This window comes from Panthera pardus, unplaced genomic scaffold, assembly GCF_024362965.1.
Source record: "Panthera pardus isolate Hobbes unplaced genomic scaffold, ASM2436296v1 HiC_scaffold_24, whole genome shotgun sequence".
In the NCBI taxonomy this organism is placed as follows: Eukaryota; Metazoa; Chordata; class Mammalia; order Carnivora; family Felidae; genus Panthera; species Panthera pardus.
The window spans coordinates 98,953,088-98,979,436 of record NW_026526810.1 but is presented as its reverse complement, the minus strand read 5'-3'; the positions used below and the strand labels follow the sequence as shown (position 1 = coordinate 98,979,436).

General features: G+C 35.3%; 2 protein-coding genes and 1 long non-coding RNA gene across 13 annotated transcripts in view; 1 reads left to right on the top strand and 2 right to left on the bottom strand.

The window, feature by feature from the left end:
- Positions 1-532, bottom strand: part of PCNX4 (pecanex 4) — a 40,664-nt gene extending 40,132 nt beyond the window's left edge. The window contains exon 1 of the mRNA XM_019451650.2: positions 80-532. The gene's annotated coding sequence lies outside the window, so the exon portion shown is untranslated. The remainder of the gene's footprint in view (positions 1-79) is intronic.
- A 58-nt stretch (positions 533-590) lies between these two features.
- The window catches only part of LOC109268387 (uncharacterized), a 98,473-nt gene continuing 72,714 nt past the window's right edge, over positions 591-26,349 (top strand). For 4 of the 7 annotated variants that reach the window (XR_008417212.1, XR_008417211.1, XR_008417216.1 and 1 more), the window contains exons 1-4: positions 591-792; positions 2,925-2,974; positions 12,382-12,468; positions 15,243-15,404. This is a non-coding gene — a long non-coding RNA (uncharacterized LOC109268387). Of the gene's footprint in view, positions 972-2,924; positions 2,975-12,381; positions 12,469-15,242; positions 15,405-26,349 lie in introns of all 7 variants that reach the window. The other 3 variants (XR_008417214.1, XR_008417213.1, XR_008417215.1) reach the window with 3 other exon arrangements.
- Positions 17,233-26,349, bottom strand: part of LRRC9 (leucine rich repeat containing 9) — a 118,754-nt gene continuing 109,637 nt past the window's right edge. For 3 of the 5 annotated variants that reach the window (XM_019451640.2, XM_019451643.2, XM_019451645.2), the window contains 2 exons: positions 25,373-25,541; positions 17,234-17,693 (listed from right to left, as the gene is read on the bottom strand). In XM_019451640.2, coding sequence (XP_019307185.2) covers positions 17,636-17,693; positions 25,373-25,541 — 227 coding nt within the window. In that variant the 3' untranslated portion in view covers positions 17,234-17,635. Of the gene's footprint in view, positions 17,694-22,968; positions 25,542-26,349 lie in introns of those variants that run through there. The other 2 variants (XM_019451646.2, XM_019451642.2) reach the window with 2 other exon arrangements.

The window sequence follows — 26,349 nt, the reverse complement described above, 5'->3', positions numbered from 1 at the left end:
GCAAGAACGTGACTCTGCATAGTCCTGGAAATTAAGATGACCAAGAAATCCCCAGGTGGATGTCGGGGTTCGAACGTACCTCGAGTCACCCGAGGGCAGAGGCGGTGCGAAGGCATCCCGGGGACTGCATTTTTGCAGGTAAACCCGGGTTGGGCGATCCCGCCCAGAGGCTGCCGGCGACCCGAACGCGAAGGCATAGAAGCTGTAGCGGCCAGGCAACCAGCTCCCCGAGGTCACGCCTGAGCCAGCTCCTCGTTTCCATGGCTAACGTCAACTCCAGCGGGTGCCACCGCCACCGCCGCGGAACCGAGATCGCGCTCGGGGGCGGTTCGGGCCCCCAGCTCGCCCCGCCCCCGGCTCGTGCTCGCTTCGGGGCGCTTACCCCACCGCCGGCCGAGCGAGGCGGAGTTGGGGAAGAGGGGCGCTTTGGTCACTCCAGGCCTGGGCCCACGCTCCCCTCACCCGGGGCCGTGGGAGACTCCGGGACTCTGGCCTCGCCTTGCGCCCACAAGCATCCACAAAGGGACAGGGGCGGGGGTCTCCGGTCCAGCCCTGAACTTTCACCCGGGCCGCGCCCCTACGCAAAAGCGCCGTTTCCCTGGTGATGTGACGTGCCCGAGGGAGGGAGTAATGCTTTCTGGCCGATTGATGTACGGCAGCCATTTCGCGAGCGTTGGTTTACCGGCGGTCTGACCGCCGATTCTGGAGTGTAGGGTGACTCCAGCCGCTCGGTGCTTTGCACTTGCATTAACCACATCCGCACTTTGGCCATCGCCACTCGGCGCACGGACGGTAATAAATGTTTTTAGTGATACTTCATACGCCCTCTTCAGCTTGGAAGATTTGGAACTGGCTATACGTCCTAGCTATTGCCCTTTTATTGCATACTTTTTCTCCCCGAGTGGATTTGTGGCTGCATTTTTAAATGCGAGGAACCAAAATGCCCATCATTGAATCATGCTACGAGGAAGGTATCTGTTAATAAAATGAGGCAAAGTCCCCTATCCTAATTGCGGGGGGGGGGGGGGGGTTGTGGAAAGCCCTGGCCCACTGTTACTACTTAGTGGCAGTGTAAGATACGGGAATCTTTGGAAGGTAGCCACAAACTCCTAGTTTTGCCGGTTTAAAGTTACATGCCCCGCGCCCACCGCCTCCATTTTCCATGAAGTTTGATTTCTTACTCATCTTCTGGACACCTTCTGGATTGCTTGTTGGAAGTCTACAAGTTGGCCCCTTAGAGCATTGGTCTAATTGGAAATTAGACCAATTGGAAATTGGTCTCAAATGATTTAGAGGCCCTTTAAGGGAACTCCGAAGCCAATTTGTCAGTATTAAGGTACTTCTGTTTCCTGTGTGATTGACACTAGCAATTCTGCATACTCGGGACTTCTAAGTGCTCAAGGACTGTCTTGTTTGGATCTCTTTACCTCGAAACTATAAATGCGGCCCTTTTTTGGTTTGTTTTCTGGTTTCACTGGAAATGGTGGCTTGGTTCTCGAGCATCTAGGTTTTCAAGCTGTAAGGAAATTTGTGTGTGTGTTAATATGAAAAGAAAACCAAGGATTACTCTATTCAGAGGGAAAGTGTAGTTTATTGTGGGAAGAAAACCCTGTGCAGTTTCAATAACGTACATATACTTGACACAGTTAGCAGGTAGAACCTTTCATAGTTCAGTGTGAGGGGGAGAGGTACTCTTGGTCCATCCCTAATGTTTCCCTCACTTTGAGGGAAGACATACTAGCCTTAGTCATCATGGGTCAGGATACCACCTGACATCTGCAGTTGCTAGAAGTCGGCCGTAGTGTGATTAGCGGTACAGGCTCTGGAATTAGGAAGTCCCAAATTGTTGGAATCTTGACATCGCAGCTCCCTACTTGTGTGATCTAGGGGTTACCTAGTCTTCCTGGTGCTCAGTTTTCAAATCGTGTAAAATAAGAGAGAGAAAATTTATCGCACAGGGAGTTGTGTAGGTTGGATTAAATAACCAAATCGCTCAGTTAGGCACAGTTTAAGTGCTTATTGAGAACGAGCTGTTGTCTTTATGAGGAGAGGCTGTATTTTTGCCACCTTCAATTACATAGAATTCGATCAGAATATTTTTGTTGTTGTGATACCTGCTGTAGATATTTGGTTGTTAATTTTTTCTTTTTTCCAATGTGTTGGTTACTTTGCCCTTAGAATAAAATGGGTAAAGCTTATGGTACAAGGCCTTTGGTTACTAGTGTATAAAAAGTAGTCGTTCAACATTTACTGAAGTAGTGGATGTTGTTTGCCAGGAATCACACCTATTGCTGCAGATTCAAAGTCAAATAACACATGGATTCTATCCTCAAGGAATTTACTGAAATATAATGAGAGACTAACAAGGACATCAGTAATACTGAGTGTGTGATAAACAAATAGGCACTGGGGCCATAAAATAAGTACAAGTTAGCTGGATAAAGATCTGGGAAAGGAGGTATTTCAGGCAGGAGAGCACCATTCATTCAGTTAACAAATATTTAGAGCATAAGTCAGGTACCTATGGACCCTATTTAACCTTAACCGTATGAGATAGCTTATTATTCTCATTTCAAATATAAGGAATCTGAGCTGCAGAAAAGTAAAATAAATGAGATTTAGAATTGAGCGTTTATCTGTATGTCTTCAAGATCCTTTTTTTGTTTTGTTTTGTTTTGTTTAAACAAAAAATCCGTGTTTTTGTTTTGTTTTTTTCTGTTAACCCTGCTGATTGATATACAAGGAAACATTACCAAAAATCTGGACCTGCTTCTTCAGCCAGAGAAAATGTTTGCCCAGTCATTATCACGGCATACCCGTTTTTGTGTAATGGTAATGCTCATTTTCAAGTTACTCCTCTTGCCATAAAGTAAAACAGACAAACCTAAAATCATAAAAGCCTCACTCTGCTCCATTGCTCACAGGTCATTGACCAGAGGACTCTGAAAATAATGTAGAACTGCAGCAACACAGGGTAAGATGATTTAAAGTGGAGAAGTGGCTGCAGAGAATTTGAAAGTTGCGCTTCCAGGGCAAGGCAATAGAACAGCTAAGATTTGGTAAAGGATTGGATCAGGGTGGGGATGGTTGGGGGAGTTAAGGAGACCAAAGAAAAAAGATGAGCCTAACCTTCAAGCTGTGTGACCACAAAGTTTGAGGAACCCTAAAGTAAGCATAAGAGGAATAGGTTTGAGGGTGAAAGAAAGATAATCCACTTTGAGGCGTTACGTGTTTTAAGGACTTGGGGGATATGTCTGGTTGCAAATATAGGATTGGACCTTGGGAAACAGGTCAAGACATAGAGATTTAGGAGTATTCTACATAAAGAAAGTTATTTGAGGGGTGCCTGGGTGACTCAGTTGGTTGAGCATCTGATTCTTGATCTCAGCTGGGGTCTTGATCTCAGGATCCTGAGTTTAAGCCCTGTGTGAGGCTCTGCAATGGGCGTGAAGCATATTAAAAAAAAAAAGTTATTTGGAAGCATGAGATTTGAAAAAGAATGCCAAGGTTTGGGTATTACTGAACGTGAAGAAAACCATCAGGAGAGAAAAAAAGGATTATAAAATGAGATGATGTATTTCTTACATGGCTCATTTCATCTAATTTCTTTATGTCACAAAACATGATATGCATCTCAATGTGTATGAAGACCATGTGAATGGGCATGTGGCGGGTAGCAATTTTAGTGTGTTTACAGGCATATGGGTTGGGTGACGTTGAGTTATGAGGCTATTAAAGATAAGGAGTAGGGTATTATGGTAAGTGAAATAAGTCAGAAAGAAGAATACCACATTCTTCCACTTATATGTGAAATCTAAAAAAAAAACAAAAAGCAGAAACAGACTGATAAATACAGAAAACAAATTGATGGTTGCCAGAGTGGAAGGGGATAGTGGCATGGATAAAATGGGTGAACGAGAGAGATTCAGGCTTCCTAAGGAATGAATAAGTGGCAGGGATGAAAAGCACAGCATAGGGAATATAGTCAATGGTATTGTAATAGGGTAGTATGGTGACAGATGGTAGCTGCACTTGCAGTTGGCATAGTATAACTTTTGAGCTTGTCCAGCCTCTGTGTTGTACACCTGAAACTAATGTAACATTGTTATATCAACTATACTTCAATAAAATTAATTAAAGACAAGGAGTGACTAATTGTTAACTTTAAAGTTTAATATTGAAACTTCCTTTAACACAGAAAAAAATTTCATACTAGGTAAACGTTCATAATTAGGACCATAAAATAATGTATACTGTAATCATAGCTTTGCCATTAATTGGTTTTAAACTTTGTTGTAAATTACAATATATTCTAAATGATAATTCTGAAAAATGTATATTAATTTCTGATGAGTGTACAGTGGGAAGGATAGAATTTCTCAGATTATGGTTTTAAGAATTTTTAAGGGGTTTTAAGAATTTTAAGGTTTTAAGAATTTTTAAGAACTGAACCTGGGTGGTTCAGTTGGTTAAACGTCTGACTTTTGATTTTGGCTCAGGTCATGATCTCATAGTCCTGAGATTAAGCCCTGCTTTGGGCTCCATGCTCAGCATGGAGCCTGCTTAAGATTCTCTCCCCACCCCCTCTTGCCCCTCCCCTGCTAGCTTGCTCACTCTCACTCTCTCAAAAAAAAAAAAAAAAAAAAAAGAATTTAAAATTTTTCATATAGTTCTTAAATTTCATTATTATTTCATATCACTAATTTCAAAGATTAAAATTTTAATTTCAGGAGTGTTTAAATTAATATTACTTGAGAAAGTTGTCACCACTGGAAACTTCTTTTAGGTATTTGTTTGAAAAGAACACAGTAGAATTTTTGGTAGACTGAAAATCACTAAATTGGAATATTTAAAAGGCTAGAGTTTCATTTTTTAATTACGTTAAATTTCATAAGAGTTTGTGAATATAGCTATCACTGAAAGATCAAACTCTATGTAAATATCCATATGCGCATTCATTTGACTCTTTACTAAAAATTAAGGTACACATAGATCTCAATTACTTACAATGATTTCCCTTTATATTTTGGTACACATAAATAAGAGCTGACTGTGCAGATTTCATAGTGTTTATTCCCAGTGTCCTACACTAAGATTGGAACATAAATTAACCTCTTCTATTGACACTGTTATCAAGGATATGTCTTACTACTCATTTCGAAAGCTAAAGCTGAAGTTTTTAGATGTCCTTTTCCTGGCATTTGCCTGCTAACTCATTTATTTGTAAATGTACCAACTGTTTAGGATCATGTGAACATTATCTTCACTTTCCTGTAGAATGAACATATAAGGAAGTGCAACGAACAAGTTGCCTTATAAAATTTTGGTTGAAATTGTAATTGAATGTGTGTGGAGTGGAGTGGAAAGGGAGTTAGTATAATTCGTCTGAAGGTAGAGGAAAGTTTATATGCCTTCTCACAATCTTTCCAGACTCATGATGATATTATTGCTATTGAATGGAAAAGTCCACACTGGTTAGAGTTACTTCCTACAGCTTAAATTGTGATGCCCTCTTTAGGTTAATATATTTAAAAATATGAAAACTAGAGGTTACTCACAGATAAATATTTATAGGAAATGAAACCACAGTTTGGAAAAAAAAAAAACACCACCATACATACATAAAAAACACACGAACAAAAAAAAAATAAAAACCTTGTACATAAACTAAGTATCAACGACAAAAGGTATACATAAAATATAAATAACAACAACAACAATAACCAATTTGGTGGGATAGTAGATTGGAGATACACTTTGAAATTTTGCTTGGCTCTGCAGTTGCCTTTAACAGAAATTTCATGTCTAGAAATATATTTAACAGTTATCCCACCTTTACAGATTTCTCACCTAAGTATGCAGCAATATTTGTACAAAGATGTACTTAGAACATTTGTAATAGCAAAATACAAAACAGTCTTCAATAGGGAACAGGTTAAATAAATTAGTTAAAAAGGAGGTATATCTACATGTATTGCTATGCAGACATGTCTAACTTAAGTAAAACATTTAAAAATTATAGTTTGTATAATTCAAAAATTATAGTATGATCTTACGTTAAACCTAGATGTATGCATGAGCATGCTTTGTATAAGTGTATTTTTGAAGGCTACCTGAGGAACTATGATAGAAGTTAAGGTTAATTTGGGGTTTGATGGGAAGGGGAACTTTTTATATTACTCTTTTGTGCTGTTAATATATTTTCAACAATACATATTGTTTTTTATAATACTTAAATATAAAATTATGTACAAAATTAAATTGACAGTAAAAAAATATCTCTATACCCCCCCCCCCAGAAGAAAACCCACCAAGCTATCATATAACAAGAAAAGTGGCATAGTGGGTTTTTGTTTTTATACTAGTTCCTTTATCTAGAAACTAATTGGAATATGTAGTTACTAGTTTCTATGAGTAAGTGGTTACAGTATTGATGGTTTCACAGGGAGAGAAATGTTATATTTATTTTTAAATGTTATATTTCAGTTGAAAATTACAATAAGTTATTTGGCATATCGGTAAATTTTGAGCTCTGGTAATCAGAGACTGCTTAGAATCTGGACCACTTCAGTGATATATCTGTAGGAATCCTTTACGTGAGTTTATTTTATAGTAAATTAGAGCCTTTGCTGAATTTATATATACATTATCAAGATTATTAGAATTTCTTTGTATGTTGCATATAAAATTTTAATTTTTAGTATATGTGTAAAGTATACATGTATTTTTACAGATATGTGTATATGTAAAATACTTGCATCTATACAAAGTGTATGTTATATATAATATGTAAAATAAAATATATGGGAATGTTATTTTATTGAACTGGCAATAACTAAATGTTAATGGAAGAAATTTTCATATCTGGCTCATCTTTAACAATATAATTTTAAAGTACAGCAGTTTTTAATAAAACTTATGCCAGTAATTAATTTTTTTTTTTTACCAGAGCTGCTTTTTATGCTTTTAGTCTCAATGAAAACCAATGTACAGAAACAAATGTTAGAATAATTATCAGTCTTCAAAGTTAAAATTCTGTTACATATGAACTTCAAGCCAAATACTGGATTCACATTTTTACATAGAAATTTTCCTCCTAAAATACTTTGTAACTAGTGGAAAATGTAACCAGAAAGAGCAGCATGCAAGAAAGAGATGCATTAACTTGTGGAAGCAACCATGTATTAAGAAACAAACAGGAGAGATGGGTTGGGGATGGGTTAAATAGGTGATGGTGATTAAGGAGGGCACTTGTGATGAGTACTGAATGTGTTAAGTGTTGAATCACTAAATTGTACACCTGAAATGAATGTTACACTGTATGTTAACTGGTATTAATAAAAACTTAAAGAAACTATGGATCATTTTTATTTGTGGTTTTTATATAAAACTAGCCTATGGATTTTTTTCCCTGTAAGTCGTTTCCCATATAACTTTTTCTCTTGGCAAAAATAATGAATAAAATTTTAGAGACAAGCTTTTTTTTTAAGGGCACATATGACCTAACACGTGTAATAAAACCAAAAAAAACTCATGTTCTATGTTGAAAAAATCAAATGAAAATATTTTTATTCTGAATTGCTCAATTAGCTTAGAGGCATACACTTTTAATTGCACAATTCAGTCAGTATCCCTGTGCAACTTGTTATTCTATCATTTGCACGCCTAAATATACTCTGGTCTAGAACACTGGACTGTGAAATCCTAAAAGTTACACTTACTCTATGAAAAGACTTCTTTTTAAATCTGTGTCTCTTTTCCCCAACATTTTCTTTAAAAATATACATCCTAAACATATGTACCTGAATGTGATATGGAATCCTTCAGGAAGAATTTTTATCCTTTTTCTTCTGGAGCACATAGTGAATATTTGCCTCATGAGAAAGTGAACAAGGAGAGCCCTAAGCTAATTTCCTTTCCTTTTGATTATAGCACAAATATCCCATCCATTACTATCTCCTCTCAAAATGACTCATTCTGTTCAGAAACAAAAGCAATGCTACCTGAGAACATTCTGAAATATTTTGTCCTCTTTTCATAATCCCTATTTACTAGACTCTGCCAATATTTTCTTCACCTCCTTATGAAATTTTAACTCAATAAGTGATATCTTCCTTCTTGGATGAATGGACATGGGAACTTCAGATTACAGTAGTGGAAATTTAAAAAAACAGTGCTTTTTAGTGTGAAGGAAATTCATGCAAATTTTTAATGTGTATAAGTTTTCTAAGTAACCACACATTAAGTATGAGAATGGACTTTATTATTAAGCAGGACTTAACAAAACATGATTATCATTGGAAAACTAAATTCTGCTGACTTTAGTATTGACCACTTTTCCTGGGACAGTGATTTATGTCAGTGTTAACATTAGGTAATTTGTCACTTTAATCAGAATTCATTAACAATTTACTTTTTGAGGGCTCTGTCTTTAAGGTCAATTAAATAAAAATGTTAAAGCCAGTGTAGTTAAGATTTCTGCTACCTAATAGTCACGTTATTTTATGTTCAGCCTCTTTGATTAAAAGTGATGGTCAAAGATGTTAAAGCCCTGGAAGGTGATTTTGAAGATGGAGAAGTGCTGGAGCTACCCAGGCAGCAATCAGAAACAATTAGGAAAAATGTACCAAATGCTTCATTCTTTCTCTAGGCTGCATGACAAATTACATTTAATATTTCAGGCTTGTTGCATTTTAAAATAAGGCCTCCAACACGAAGCAATTTTCAAGACAACTCCAATCAAAAGATATTGCTTAAAATTTTCCTATTGCCATAGAAATGAAAAGAGTGATTGTCTATGTTGATTAACTTGAAGATTGCTTTGGGAAGAATTTGACAGTTTTGTAACATTCCCATTATAATTTACAACCTGTGAAGAATTGAATACTACACTGAATATCAGGATACTTTGTCTTCCTTTTTATCTGATAATTTTATTCTAGTACTTTAACATGAAGAGGATGTCCTTTTAATGTGTATTTTAATGCATATATAATTTACGTTTACCATGTTCTTTAAAATCCTCAATTAGATTAAACAAAAATGTATAGCATAATATATATATTTATATACAAAAAATATTGATTCCTACTGTGCAAAATTTTATACAAAGATGGAAAGGAAACATTATTTAATGTCAAAGAACCCATGGTTTAATGGATAGAAATTCACAAGAAAAATGAACAAAGTAAGATAAAACTTAGAGTCAATTACATTTTGGTTTGGAGTTGAGGATGGCTGATACTATTTTGTTTGCTGATCCATAAATGCTAAGTAAAGGTTTAATCTACCCAATACTACAAAAGATGGCAAGTTAGGAAAGTGATCCCACAATACTATTTTATGTTTAGAATGAAAGATTATAATTGAGTGAAATTACATTACACTTGGCAATGGATAGGAACATGTTTAAATACCAAGAAAGACCTTTATGCTGGCATGATTCATTTTTTATGAACCTTCCGATTTGCAAGCCAAATTTTTCATTGCTTTAAAATAGTTTAACCCCATCTAAAATGCACTGTCTGTCATAAATTAGCAACCAAATAAGATTGGGTAATGGTGAAGATTCAGTTAAATGCCATTCTTATTTATTCATTCATGAGTTCAATTGGTAAACACATATTGTGTGTTTACTAGGTGATAGCTTGTTAGAGAATTAGAGATGCATGGAAAGATAACTACCTCCTGTCAAGGGTCATTCTGGTGAGATTGCTAGGGTAATAGAAACCGTTATGACCCCTTTGGAAATAAATGTAGTAATATTTGTCACAACTCTATAAAAACATGTAAACTTTTTAACTGATTAATACCTTCCTACAGAAAGTATTCCTCAGAAGTAAAAGGACTTATGAACATATGTTGTTTATTGCATACTTTTAATGACATAAAATTGGAAGCAACTTAAATGTTCAAATGTCTAATGATTAAGAGAAAAATAGTATTTCCCTTTGGTTGAATATAATACAGACATTAAAATGATATTTTTGGGCTTTGTAATATGGAAAATGCTCAAGATGTAGAATGCAGAAAAAATAAAAAATTGTATAAAGTATTACAGTTCTGTGAGATATACAAATGAGAAGACTTAGATTTTAGAAAATGATAGCTGTATTAGCATGGTTAGATGATCGTTTCAATGTTTTTGAAACATTTAAAAATAATAAAACATTTCAATGTATAGAAGTAGTTCTCAATTGGAACCCTTGTGCATTATTTGTAGGAATATAAAATGGTGCAGCTGTTGTGAAAAATGGTGTGGCGGTTACTCAAAAAAATTAAACATAGAATTACCATAAAATCCAGAAATTCTACTTCTGGGTATATTCCCCATGATGTGAAAGCAGGGATGGAAGAGATATTTGTACACTGATTTTCATAGCAGCATTACTTACAATAGCAGCATTATTCCACTAAAGGTGGCAGCAAACCAAGTGTCCATTGATGGATGAATGGATAAGCAAAATGTGGTATGTACATACAATGGAATATTACTCAGCCTTGGGAGGAAATTCTGATACATGCTACAACATGGGTGGACTTTGAAGACATAATGCGAAGTGAAATAAACCAGTCACAAAAAGACAAATACTGTATGGTTCTATCTATAGGAGAGTAATCAAATTCATAGAGACAGAAAGTAAAGTGGCTGTTGCCAGGCTGTTGCCTTAGAAAAGGAGGAATGGGGAAGTTATTGTTTAATGGGTACAGAGTATCAGTTTTGGAAGGTGAAAATCTGGAGATAGATAGTGGTGATAGTTACACAATACTGTGAATATTTTTAATGCCATTGATCTGTACAATTAAAAATGGTTCATATGGTAAATTTTATGTGTATTTCACAATTCAAAAAAATAAAAGATTAAGATGGTAAATTTTATGTTCTGTATATTTTATTACATAATAAAAAAATTTTAAGTGGTTGCAGCTATGGATTGATTACTAGATATACATCAAAAGTTGAAAGAAGAGTTAGTCAATAGATTTAAAAGTACACTACAGTGAAAAAATGAAATACATAAGGCAATTGGAAAAAGAATTTTAAGATGGGTATCCTCAAATTATATGGCATTATGCTCGAATGTATGATTTGAAATTTATTCTACTTTTCGTGCTTTTCTAAGCTCATGTATGTTGGCAATAGCAAAAAAATGTAACTGTCAGACTGAAATGAACTCTTAATGTTCAATCACAGTTTTAGAGATGCTGTGTTAGAGGTGAGAAACCAGAGTTTCCAGAGAAGTTAGGATTTTATAGATATATAATGATAAATCTGACAATGGATCCTTTGACTTTTATTATGACATTATTTAAGCTTTATACCACCTGATGCAGGCCAGATTCTAATTTTTAAAATAATTAACCTTATTAAAAGAATTAACCTTATGAAACATTTATTTCCTATTTTTTAAAATTATTAAAAAATGTTTATTCAGTTTTGAGAGACAGAGACAGAGCACAAGTGAGGGTGGTGCAGAGAGAGAGGGAAACACAGAATCCGAAGCAGGCTCCAGGCTCTGAGCTGTCAGCACAGAGCCTGACATGGGGCTCAAACTCACGAACCGTGAGATCATGACCTGAGCCGAAGTCAGACACTTAACCAACTGAGCCACCCAGGCACCCCTCTTACTTCTTTCCTATTAAGAAATTCTCGTATCAAACATGGATTTGATGGTATGACTTTAATCTAGGATTTTTACTCCTGCTTTTGACTTTCTCAAGTAATTAACAGCTTTTCTTTCCCCAGGCCATAGTTCCTTTGATTCTAAGAGGAGTTGCATTTTCTTTACTTTTAAAACTAATCTGTTTTATGAATTGATGACCCAATATCCTTCCTACTCCTGCTGTGGGAAGTGGGGATACTGTATTTCTTCATTACTCTTTGTTAGAACTCAAAACAGAAAGTATATTTCTTCTAGATCTTATGCATTACACTATGTCAGAATACTTTGGGTTGCAAATGACAGAACTTGAACTCCCCAAAAGATGTATTAGCTCACATAACTGAGAAGTTCAAGAGTAGATCTTAAGACTGCATTAAAAAAAAAACAAACACCCAGAGGCTCAAAGACCACTATTAGGACTTTCTCCACTCTTGGTTTGCATTGCTTTATTCTTCAAAGAGAGTCTTTCCTAGGGGCAGAAGGCAAATGCTTTCAGAGGCTTCATACTCACACATCCTTCCAGTTAAGAAGAACAAACTGAGGGTTTATGGGGGGTGGGAGGGAGGGGTGGGTGGGTGATGGGTATTGAGGGCACCTGTTGGGATGAGCACTGGGTGCTGTATGGAAACTAATTTGACAATAAATTTCATAAAAAAAAAAAAAAGAATTGCAGTTGAAGAAAGAAATCACTCTGCCAATGTCCATGTCTCAACTTCAGGTCCTGTGTGCCTACCCCTGTCATTGGCAGCCCCCACACTAACATAGAGTTGAGGAAGAGTTTCCCAAAGGAATCTGAAGAAAGAAAGTAGGAAATTACCTACCTTACAAAATAACAAACTCCCATAGTTTACCCACCTTCTAGTGAAGCCACTTTTTAAAAACTTCTAGATAAACATCAATATTTCTGTTCAACTCCATTAAAATAGTTTAGGGGTGCCTGGGTGGCTTGGGTTAAGCATCTGGCTCTTGATTGTGGCTCAAGTCATGATCTCATGGTTGTGAGATCACTGCTTTGGGCTCCCAGCTGAGTGTGGAGCCTGCTTGGGATTCTCTCTCCCTCCCTCTCTCTCTGCCCCTCTCCTACTCATGCTGTCTCTTCCTCAAAATAAATAAAATACAATACAAAAACATAAAATAGTTTAAATCATTTCATGTACTGCATATTTGTCATCTTTCAGCTGCCCACTCTGTTTTATTTTTGAGAAAGCGAGAGTGAGAGTGGAGGAGGGGCAAAGGGAAAGAGAGAGAGAGAAAAAAAGAGAGTGAGAGAGAAAGAATCTTAAACAGTCTCCATAGCCAGCCAAAGCCTAAACACAGGGCTCAGTCTCACGACCAAGTGCCAGAAGCTTAACCAACTGAGCTGCCCAACATTCGAATCCTTTTCTTTTGTTTGCCACTGTGGAAGCATCAGTGGGCAGGCCACAACTCTCACGGAAAGGTGAAAAATACCAATGCTTATTTTAAACTCTCCTAATTAAGGTTTTGGCAGGCAGTGTACGTTTGGCCATCTTCTTGGGGCTTTCAATGTAATCATGGGCAGTGAAGCAGTAGGAAGAGTTAGAATCCATTCTAATGGCAGCAGGAACATCCAAGGCCCAGTAACACTGAGGTAGCAGCAGGGCATTGGTACCCTAATTTATTCCAATGTCATGACAACACCTGTGATTTTAACCACTCAGCTCTCCATGGAGCTCATTCTGTGAGCCTGGATTTCTAGCCTTCCTGTTGATTGTGTGAGCTGTTCGCATTGGTGATTACTGTTAACTAATCTACAGACGTTATCAGATTTCACTAGTTTTCCCACTCATGTACTTTTCCTGGTCCAAGATCCAATTCAGAATCCCCATATTACACTTAGTTGTCATGTCTCCTTAGTTTTCTCCAATCTACGGCAATTTCTCAGTTTTCATTATTCAATGCCCTTGACCTTTTTATTTGTATTTTTTTTAAGTTTATTTATTTTGAGAGAGACAGAGAGCATGAGAAGGGGAGGGGGAGAGAGAGAGGGAGAGAGAGAATTCCAGGCAGGTTCTGCATTGTCAGCTTGGAGCCAGAAGTGGGGCTTGAACCCATGAACCGTGAGATCATGACCTGAGCTGAAATTGAGAATTGGATGCTTAACCCACTAAGCCACCCAGGTGCCCCTCAATCCCCTGACCTTTTTAAAAAGTCATTGGCCTGTTACATGTAGAATGTCCCTTAGTTTCAGTTTTTCTGGTATTTTTTCATGATCAGATTATGTATTTTTGGTGAGATTATCACAGAACTGATGTGCTCTTATCAGTGCATTACATCAGGGTATTGATATATTTTATTGGTGACATTAAATTTGATCACTTAAAGTGGTGTTTACCAGGTTTTTCTACTGCAAAGTTACAATTGTTCTATTTGTGGTTAAAAAGTATCTTGTGGGGCAATTCTTAGAGGCCATTCTAATATGCTGCTTATACACTGCTTATACTGACATCTGTTAGTTTTATCTAGAGATGATTTATCTAGTATTCTTTACATGTTCCAGTGTGTTTTTTCCACACCCCCAAGCAATTCTCCCAATTCTCAGTCAACCAACTAGGTGTTTCACAAATTTAACTCAGTTTTGACACTGTCTTTCTGGAGATAGCTTCAGATCCCACAGGTTGAGAGCTCAATCTCACAAGACTGGCCCTATTTCAGACACCAGCCTGAAGTTCAGGTTGGTACCTGTGCTTTTGACTCTTTGGCTATAAATTGGAGGTTCCCACAACCCACTCCTCAGATTTGACTAATTTGCTCAGGTAGCTCACAGAACTCAGAGAAACATTTACTTGCGTTTACCAGCTTCTTATAAAAGATATTATGAAGATAGAGACGAAGAAGAGGTACACAGAGCAAGGTCCAAAAGTGTCCCTAGTATAGGATCTTCTGTCCCTGTGGAACTGGGTGTGCCAACCATCCTGCCATGTGGGTTTAACAACCTCAAAGCTCATCAAGCCCTCACTGAAGAGTTGTTCTAGATCTCTACTCTCCAGCTTTCACCCTGCTTCCCCTTCCCAGAGGTTGTAAGTGGGGTTGAAAGTCCCAACCCTCTAATCACTTGGTCTTTCTGATGATCAGTTCCATCCAGATGCTTTCTAGGAGCCCCACCCTGGGTCACCTCATTAGCATAAACTCGGATGTGCTCTAAAGGGGTTCCTTACGAATGACAAAAGATACTCATATCACTCAGGAAATTCCAAGAGTTTTTGGAGTGTTGTGTCAGAAACCAGGGAGAAAGATCGAATATATTTCTTCTTATACCACAGTTTATTGAGTGCAGGAGACAATTATGTACTCTGAGTAGAAACAAAGATTTTGTGAAGGTGAACCTGATTAGAAATTCTTTTCATCAGTAAGTTAAAGATATGGCTGAGATGTTTGCAAAAGTCACAGGAAAAATTGTGTGCAAATGTTAAATTATTTGTGGCATTTTCTACTGCTGCTGAGAAGAGCATAGATGTACAATCCAGTTATCTCTATTTGTGGGGTCAGTATGATTCTTGATGGGAGCAAGGAACTTCTGTGTTGACTCTTACTTCTAATCCCACTTTTCTCTTTGTGCAGAGTAAACCTGGGCCCACAGCAAAGGATGGGGAAAGCTATGTAAACAAGGAGCTACAATTCCTTCAATCCCCAGCCATCTTACACTTGACAGGAAGATAATAAGCAACTACATTTTCTCCATGCAAAAACCCTTCCAGGTTGTGAGTGCCATAAATATAACGGGTAAGTTAGTATGGATACATAGCACTTAATTACCTTAACTGATTAAAAAGAGTACAAACCACTCTCAAACAACATCCCTAGACGTCTTCCCAAGGTAGAGCTAGCCAGACCGTGAGTTACTTTGCCTGTGATTGTCATGCACTCTATGTGCATGAGTTTGGTGTTTTGTTTTTGTTTTCATTATAATACCACTTTCATTGGTGAGGTTCCCATTGCCAGGACAACTAAGAGTAGTCATGAGGTTAATCTTTACCAAAACCATAGTCCTTGGCAGGTAGTATCCTTAATTTTCTTACTCCTTGGGTTGAAAAAATGCAAAACACTCTTTACTTCTCTTGGATCTCCTATTTTGTCTAACTTTCCTCAAAAGTTTCTATGTATATACTTCTTGAATTTACTAATCAAACTCATTTTATTGCTACTAGCTTTGATAAAAAACAATCTTTAATACACTACGTTCCCTTTAGATTAATAGAACTTTACTCAGTGTTTTGGACAGTAAAGTAGCACATAAATTATTTTTGTGTTTGGGAAAGACATGAAAATCTTCAGGTAGGAACTTCTAGATTAAGATAGGCAAATGAATCACTGTCCCCCAATTTCTAACATAATAATCAACAACTACAACAACAGGAATAATAAAAAAAATCACCATCAGCAACTACAGAGAAGGGCCATTAGCTTCAAACACTGGCCGCCAATAAAAGAAAGAGAAAAATTCTGAGCATAGCATAGAGCAATAGTTAGTAAGATTTAATAATAAAGAAAAATAATTCTTTAGGCTTTCAGCCCCAAATAGAAAATTACCTACAATCGAGGGGGAAACTCTATAGTACAGGTGGGGGTGGAATAGAACTGAGAACTTAATGAACCAGATCCACAATACCATAGGTTGTTGTGCTGCACAATATGTTTGGTGCTTAGTCAACCACAGTTTTGTAGAGAGTTTTTTCAACCAGGAAAATTGATTTGTGCAAATCATCCACAAAATTCTTGGCTCAGATCACTAGTGAAGATTGCTTTAAGGACAGCCTTTTGGGCCGATACTACATCTAAATGCTCTGAAAATTTCTCTGGAAAAACATTCCCTAGTAGTTACTCAGACATATTGTTTACTTTACTCAATCCTAGAGAAATTTTATCTTTGCAAGTTTGATAAGAAGTAATCTAACCCCCTTACTTAGGCTAAAATTTATTTCCAGAAAAGCAAGTGGTGGCCAGCATGACACTTCTAACAATGGGGAGTTAAAGACTAGATTGCAATGTTTACATGATTTCAAACTTTATGAACATGAAATAATTGTGCAGTTAGTTTTCCCAATTTTGATAATGAGAATGAATTGTTATAAATGGAATTTAGTGAATTGAAAAGTAAAGTTTCATTGAAATACCAGAATTTTATAGACATTGCAGGAGTAGTATGTAAAAACTGCAAAGATTTTATCCATAATTAGTTCCTATGTTTGTGAACACATTTTTTTTTTTTTTGGCCACAATACTAATTAAAAAATGTAGTTCCTAGAATTCAAGTCTATATTTCATGCTGCACATCACAACTCCAGCCTTACATTAACATCTTGCTGTAGGGGCGCCTGGGTGATTCAGTCGGTTGAGCATCCGACTCTTGATTTTGGCTCAGGATCATGTTCCCAGGGTCATGGGATCAAGCCCTGCATTGGGCTCTGTGCTGAGTGTGCTGAATCCCCTCCTTGGGATTCTCTCTCTCTCTCTCTCTCTCTCTCTCCCTGGCTCATACACATGCAATCTCTCTCTCTAAAATAAACAACAACAAAAAACACATCTTTCTGTGGAAGAAAAAGGTGTCAGGTGTCAGTTTCAAACCAGATGAGTAATCATAAAAGACCAGCATTGGTGATACATTACAAATCTGCAACAGCCTCAGGCCTGAAGTGTAAGAGGTGGGAGTTTGTGAGAATCCAGAAAGTTTTAGGAGAGCGCAAGAGGAGCTGGGGCCCTTGTAAAGGAATACAGTTACTACTAAAGCCTAAATTTTATTCATTCTTACTCTCTTTGATATACTGCAGTGTCTTCCATTGGCTAACCCAACTGCCAGATAGAACAAGAACCCTGGTTGATGTTGTCCATGAGTCATTCTCTAGAGTCACAAATCAGGAAAAAGGTGCAAAGTAGATATGGGAGGGCAAACAGAAACTAGCACATTTTATTTCAGTGAAAGTGCAGTTGATTATATTTCTGGCTGTGAATTTTTCTTATATCTGGTCTCCTTCATATTTGGCAGGTCCCTGAAGTCTTCTAAGTTTGTAATTCCTAGAGGAAATAATTTCATAGATCTTGGGATTGGTTCTGATATTGCTTTCTTTGTTATACTGATATGTTCAATTGAAGATTTTATAACTGTCTATAATTGAGGTTTTGGCCTCCCAGATGGTGAGGTATACATCTTTTATAAGTGCAAAAGAACAATAAGGGTATAATGTCATGAAATAGAAGTGATCTATTATGTGGGAGGACAGCTCTTTGATTTATATTACTCTTTTTGTTACTTGTGTATCCTCTATTCTTTGCTATAACATTATTCATGTGTTTACCTCTTTAATATATAGGTCATTTAGCTGTGGTAAGCTTGATCACACATGCAAATGAATAAGTGATAAATATCAAAGGAATAGTATCAGTGTTTAAAAACTTGAAACAGTTCCATGATACTGGGAACTCTTCATTGTTGAAGTCTGTTGTAGCTACCCTTTAAATCTTTGATAATGTCAGTATTGGTCAGTTAATGCTTAAGTCTAAAGAGAATAAATAAGTATTTAAAGTATGTAGTAACAAAAAAGGATGATGATTTTATAACTTAACATTCTCATAATTATTCTTTTTGAGAGTTAATAGTCCAACCTGCTCATGTTTGGACTTTAGTCTTACTTAGTTTCTATTTATAGATGTTTTAGATCTGTTTCCACAGATGTACTCCTACCTTCATTAAACATAATAATAATATAACATCAGACCTTGGCTATAAGCAACTTTCAAGGTGATATCCTCTGTACAAGATACATGCCACACACTTCCTTCAGCTACGTTTTTCTGAAATTGTAAATCATGCACAACCGTCGCCCAGTCAGCATAAATCATTGAAGATAAAATTTCATTTATTCTAATTACTAAATCAGGAAAGTATATCAACATATTCAGTAAAAGTTTTCCAAAAATGTAAAAATAAAACCTCTTCTGATTGACTGCTAGCTAATAAAAAATAATGTAGCCATTCAATCATTTCACAGCATTCTTGTCTATGAGTTACATGTGTTATTCTAGATTAGTTTTCTTTTTCAAGTTTTTGTACTTGCACACTTGCATCTTTGTTACTAAGTTAGTCTTTTTTGTTCTTGGAGAATGGGAAGTTTGACATACTTAGTGTGCTGTGGGCTGTAAACTATAGTATTAAATTGTTACAATTATGTGAGATCTATATGTTGTATTTTTACTTTCATGTATATGTGTATGAATATGTGGTATGTCCATGTGAAATTTATAGATGTACACTGTGTTGCTTAAAAACTCCAAAGGTGGCAATTTAAAGACTATTTCATTGCAAATAATGGCTTAATGCCTAAAACTGAACAGAGTCCTTCGCAAGGTAAATTAACCAGGGAAATATGCCAATTTTGACTTCATTTCCATCCTATTGAATGACTGCATTCATTCTCTTTAGATTTAAAGCTCTTCAATCTACTGTTCCTCAACACTCTTTATAGAATTCCAGCTTGCTTTTCACCTTTTAACAGTTTAACATAGATGGCTGGATCAAGTCCATTGTTCCAATTGTATGTAGCTTAAAAAGCTCTGCAGTATTTTACTCTTTCCATTGTATCTGGCTTCCCTGAGTGCTCTGCTCACTGCATTTTACTCCTACTCTCCCTGTTTTCTAAACCCATTTATGCCTATTCTTTCTCAAGACACTTGTTCGTCTGGGAGCTCAAATTGACTTCTCCGCATTCTATTTCCTTAACTAAAAATGCACCATTAAGGTTGATTGAACTCTTTTAAAGCACTTCATAAAAAAAAAAATTAAAAAAAAAGAAAGACCATAAGAAAGTAGGCTACCAGTGTTTGTAAATACCTGTTCTCAGCCAAATTGATGGGAAGAAATAAGAAATAATTGGAAACTTAAAAATGTTATTGATATATTTTTTTATAGATTAGTCTCTTTTGGTTGTTCTTTGAGAAACATACCGGCAGAACATTTTGAGGAAAGAGGGGGCATTATGTTATAATTAAAGATGGATCAAATAGTACAGCCAAACTGTTAAAGTTATCTAAAACATTTTCTAGAAAAAATGTTTTAAAATAAGCAAGTTGTAAAACATGCAGATCCCTGATTAAAATCTACAGTTTTTAAACCATATGATCTTATTTTTTTTCTATTTAAAATATAGATACTGTTACTTAAAAATAGATGTAACCATAAATGGTTTACAAAAATAGGAAGATCATCACTAACCTTTTTTTCTCTTTGTAATGTTTAAAAATGTAACTCTGCTGGTATTAAATATATTTAAACATTTGTAAGTTAATTAACAGAATTTTATTCAGAGCCTATGGGAACACTCTTATTTTAAATGATACAATATAAGGAAATATCTATTCTAATTTTAAACTTAGCATTTCAGAATCACATGTATTTTATATGGAAAATGATGATATTGATGAGTTGGCCTTTGATTTACTTAAGAGACCATATAGTTAAGGTATGGTCTAATACATAAAACATAAGTGATAAATAATGTGGTTTCAGATAATTACCACTTTCAAAGCTACGTCTGAGTTCCTTAGAATATACTATTCTATTTTGAGGTTACAGCATTTCATGTTTTGGCTATAAAATCATTCATTTTATCTTAATTATAAGGAAAAATCATCACCAAAACAAAATTTAAAGATAAAAAATGCACAGATTTGGTCTGAGAAATGTCTTTTCAGTAGTTTACAAAGTATTTTTATTCACAAATTAAAGACAAAGAATAATAAAGAATATTATAATTCATATTCTTATAAGATAAAAACTTCCAGAAATAAAATATTACTAATAAAATAACTGTGTGCTTCTTGCTGACCTAGTTCTAATAAAAGGCAGCTGTGAGCTAAAATTGCAATTTTTATACTTTTTTCTTTAAAAATATTTCAACTGAGGTGCCTGGCTGGATCAGTGGGTAGAGTATGTGACTCTTGATCTAGGGGTTGTAAGTTAGAGCCCCACATTGGGTGTAGAGATTACTTTAAAAAAGTCTTTAAAAATATTTTATTTGTGAAGGTAAATGCAGAGAGATGAATAAGAAGAGTAGTTAAGCACTTGGAGGTCATCCAGAAGCTCTAAGTATTATAGTAAGAGAAATAAAAAAAAACCCAGCCAGTTTCTTTCTCATAAAAAGAACTGATTTGATCAGATTCATTGAATAACCAACAGAACTTGGCCGTAAGTGCTTGCTTCTACTCTTATAGAACTGTAAATAATTTACTTCTTTTTATGTAGGTAACATTTAATTGAAGCTAAGAGCCCATAGCATGACTAACAAACAGTAAGATCTAATGTTTAAAAACATTAAACAGTTTTTATAATGTATGAAATATTATGAATAAAGAGTGAAATGGCATGTTACTTAAATGCAAGAATTATTTTAAAACTGGTCATGAGTGCCTGCAAACATACACACAGTGCATACTAAATATTCTAGGCAAAAATATGTGCATGACCATAGTTAATTTTGTGTCAACAATCAGAGAAGTCTAGAACAATACAAAAAGAAGTAAATAATAAAGTTCTTATTGGATAATTACTTTATTATGGTCAATCTTCATATACAGAAATCAGAAGATCACTTTGACATCATCTATATTCAGTTCAGCGTTACAGGCTCCTAACCTATAAAGTGCCCTAACTTTAGTTTTCAAGGTTGTTTGTGGAAATGTTTTTTAATTTAAAACAAGTCTATATTCATGCATATGACTGCATGCAAAATAAATCTGTCAGGACATTTGCTGGGGGCAAAGAACTAATTTTACTGTGGAAATTATGCATTTTCCTTAAGCTAAATATACTGGAAGAGGATGAATAGTTTATAGCTTTTACATACATTAGGGCTCTACTACTGCTGATTACATATTAGTAATAATTAAATGTCAGTTCACTTGTAGTAATTGAAAAAGTAATGAATTTGGAGTGGAAAAAAACCCTAGGATTTGGTATGATATCTACTCTTTTCCTTGAGCCAGTTTCTTTATAAATGGAGACAATAAATGTCTTATCTACTTCATAGAGTGGTATTAGGATAAACTATGTAAAATATGGGCTAGTAGTTTGTAAATTTAAAGCACTATTTGCCTGTTTTGTTGTAATGAGTTGTGAGGTATGTTACAAATAATTTGTAACTATAACTTAAAATTGCTCAGTTTGTGAATTACTTACTTAAATAATTTAGGGCAGATTTAAAGTCACTCCTAGGAGTGCCTGGGTGGTTCAATCAGTTGGGCATCATCTCAGCTCAGGTCATGATCTTGTGGTCCGTGGGTTCAAGCCCCACATCAGGCTCTGTGCTGGCAGCTCAGAGCCTGGAGCCTGTATCTGATTCTTGTCTCCCTCTCTCTCTCTGCCCTTCTCCCACTCCCGCTCTGTTTCTCTCAAAAATAAATAATAAAAAAAAATTAAAAAACATTAAAAAAATAAAGTCATTCCTACAAAAACATCTCTCATGTTCAATTACATTTTTTTGTTTTGTTGAACAGGAAAGGGATGCAGTTATAGCTATTATTTTATGAACTGCACATAACCAACAGTTTAACCTATCTAGGCATTTTCAGGGGATTATGTTGTATATCATGTCAGTGTCATCTGCCATCATGGCAGAAAAAAATTCAGAACTGTGCAAATTACCTTAGTAATGATCTTCCTCATTGCTTTTATATGAAATAATTTATCACATTTTCCCATTTTTAAAATGTTTTTATTTATTGAGAGAGAGAGAGAGAGAGAGAGTGCGCGCGCGTGAGTGGGGGGAGGGAGAGGGAGACAGAGAGAGGGAGACACAGAATCTGAAGCAGGCCCCAGGCTCTGAGCTGTCAGCACAGAGCCCAACATGGGGTTAAACCTATGAACTGTGAGATCATGACCTGAGCTGAAGATGGACACTCAACCGACTGAGCCACCCAGGCGCCCCTATCACGTTTTATGTTAAAATGTTCTAAAGGTTGGATCTGTGTCTATTTTCTGTATGTCGCCTAATAATGCCTAAATACATGTTAATATTTTTTAATGTTATATCAAATTATGTATTATAAATTCATTTACTTCTTTCAGGAAATTCAGATGTAATTAAAAATTTATAATAGAAATGATATCTCAAGATTTAACAATGTGTAGTACATAAAAATCAAATGATCATCTCAAGTATATTCCAAATGGATAGGAAAAATGGTTGGAGAAAATATGCTAAATGTTAAGTGGATGCTGAATAATGAGTTATGTTTTCCTGCTTTATACTTTTCTAATTCTTGTAAATTCTTTTTGTCTAATGAAAGCCAGTTGCACTTATTTTTCCCACCAGATTTATTATTTGAAAAGGCAATTTTCATTATAAAAGTAACACATATTCAGTATTTCATTTATACATTATCATCAAAGAAAAAAAGCTGGCGATGCCAAGTTAGTAACAAAGAATGAAGAGCAGACACTCATCCAAACACTGTAAGGGAAGCAGTTGTTAAAACTAAAGGGCAAGAAAGACATCTTCTGGACATCATAAGAACTGCAGAGTTGTTTTTTAAACAAAGGATCTTATTTTCAGCTAAGAGTAACAGTTGTTTAAAAACCACACATTAAAAAGTATAAAATCAATCTGTATTGGGTTTGAAATTTTAAGCATTACATGATTAAATCATAAGCATATATAGCATTTGAAGAAGAAAAGATACAATATTGTTGCAAACACATTGGAATTAGTTTCCAAAATATCTTTAAGCCTATTTCCAGGTAGATTAAAAAATACAAATATTTTAGTAAAAATTTATTTTCATGTAAGGAACATCTAAAATAGTATGAAAACTACATGCAGTGTTGAACCAATACTTGGAAAATTTTAGTAGAATAATTCATGAATTGTAGAGCCCATTTATATCAAAATATGATTGGCAATTTAGTCATTAATTTAAAGAGCTGTATCTAATAAAACAATCAAATTCAAAACCATATTTGATTTATTTGTGATGTGCCCTAGTACTATGCAGTGTAAAATTTTAGATAAATTATTTCCAGTGAAATAAATTATTAAGGATCTCAAATTTAAAAGTGTCCACTCAGTTTGAACATATGTTCTTTTTAGCCTCAAACTGCTAGTACACTATGGGTACAATTAACACATTTTGTATTTGAAATAGTTCTTTTTTATTCTTAGAGCACGAATGCCTGGTTGCACCTGCAATTAGCCACCTTCAGGAAGTACTACTGATGCCCATAATTTGCATGTCTAAACAATTCTTAGGACAGATCTGGCTTAAGTGTACTTTTCCCCAATTTTAGTTCTAAAAAACTAGTTTGTAATTCAATGAGCAAAGCTCAACTTGCTTTAGTAATAGCTGTGTTTGGTAAGAAATGTATACTTTAGTTTTTGTTAACTTCAAACGAACAGATATTCAGCAAATAAAATATGCATATTTACTAGAATTACCTTTTCTTAGTATCTTCATATGACAGACCACAATAAGAGTTTGTAACTAAATGCTTCCAATATCAGCACTAAATATTTGATTCTCTGGACTTTGTTTTACGCTACTTCTATCTTTTCAAATTGTAGGATATAATGGTTCATGATTTTTTTAATATAGAAATTCAAATGAAAAATTAAGATAATCATAAAGTTTAAGAGAGGTGATATTAAAGTAAAATTCAACCAGGGTGACAGAAATTATCATCATATGGAACTGAAGTGCTTCAGTAAAATAAGTAACATGATTATCTTATATATTATATTTCCACCAACACTGTCTGCTAATTTTGGTACAACTACTAAACAGAAATAGGTTTCTTGGTGTATATTCATTTCTCTTTAGGCAGTTACATTCGATTTGATCTTGGAAAGTGGCTGCCAGGAATTCTGTCAGAAATAAGATATTTATAAGTCAAATAATATGACTTATTTTCCTAATGGATCAGCTACTTTAAGGTCATTCTGCAGTAAATAATTTCTGTAATTTATATGTGTTCAATTCCAAAAAGACAGTGCAGTAGAGAAAATGATCCTATTTTTGGACATTTAAAAATCAGGTTATCCTGAGGACTGATAATAGGAAGGAAGTCAGTACATCAAGAGCCAGGCCTACACTAGATCTGCTGTTGAGTAGGTCACTAATAGATGAATTGGAGCTTGGCTCCAAAGAAGCTGGGGGACAGGTAATAACTGGAAATCTAGGCAGACAGGTGTTGAACAGAGTGGATTCTTAATGAGAATTAGCAGGTTCTTAGGCACTGAGCTGGCCTCCAGGGAGAGGGTCCAGACTGGAGGAGAGGCAAATTGGAACTACAGGAAGAGGTTTGAAGAATCAACAAAATTCTTGGTGTTTCGTGATTTCAGAGTTGAATTTATCTTGTTGTTCAAAATGTAAGTGAATCATGTTGCACGTTTAGTGAGAAGTGACTTCAGAGAGAATATAATTACAAGTGTTTATTTCAGTGTTCCCTCATGTAAGCATCAGGTGAGCACTATTCTACCTTGATAGCCATTTCTAAGTCTTTTTGAATTATGAAGTAAATATACTGGACTTTGGGAAAGGTTTTGTGAATGTGGGAGAAGCCTTATGCTATCTGACAGCTTCTCCCTGCTCTCAGTAAATAAATAATAGTATCCAATAATGTTTTCTATTTTTATACATGACTAGCAAATTTGGGGAGGTTTTTTTTTAATGATGAGAAATGATGTTAAAACACAGAATAGTTTTACCTTCCCTCATCTGGGTTGCTCTGGTACATTTGTGTAGTTGGAGATGTCATATTCTGATGTGATAAAAGAGGCGGAGAGGGATCTATTCCTCTGAGTTGCCGAAAAGCTGTTTCTGCATGGATGCTCCGAGGATTATTTGTCAGAGTCCCTGCATTCTTGTTTTTTTTGTCTGAAATTAGGAATTGTGAAAGAATGAGAAGCAGTAAGTAATGAAATGAATTAAGTAATAAAGCTTGGCTGCCCTTGAGCTGAATGTATCCTGTACATATTTCATAACATGAATTTAAAATTTTAAATAAAATTATGGAATTGGAATATATTTCTAGCACTCAATGCTGCTTAAATGTCTGAGTTAGTGAATCTATTTGATTATTTCTAGGTAATTTTTAAAAATATAAATATCTAGAGCTGTGTGCTGTAATAAATGTACAGACAAAGTGACCATAATTTTTCAAAATAAAAATCGGGGCAACATAGTCAGAAGATAGGAGAGAAATTATAAGACTTTTCAAGAAAAACCTCAAATATAGTCACAGACAAATTTTGAAGACAGATCTGAGGATGTTATGGAGATGAATTCAGGAATGAACTAGTGCCAGGAAAAAAAAAAAAAGATATTGATGCCATTCCCGAAGAGGACATTGTACTGTTAAGGAGGCTAAAAATTTAGTATGTCCTATTTTACTAATAGTTATATCTATCAGACAGAAGCATAAAAATTCTCACCGTGACTAAAATCTTAAAGCCATTTAGTATGTAGAAGTATGAAAAATAAGTTAAAAAAATAACATCTTAACAAAGTAAATGATTTGGGGTTTCTTTTAACTGAGTTTCTTCTTGAAATAATCACACAGAACAATATACTGTTCTTGGTAGGCTCTTAGATCATTTTATAAATTCATGATGTTCAATTTTATTGCCACCAGTGGTCCCAAGCAAAGTGGAATGTTACAGGGAATGGAAGAGGTGAGCCCTGA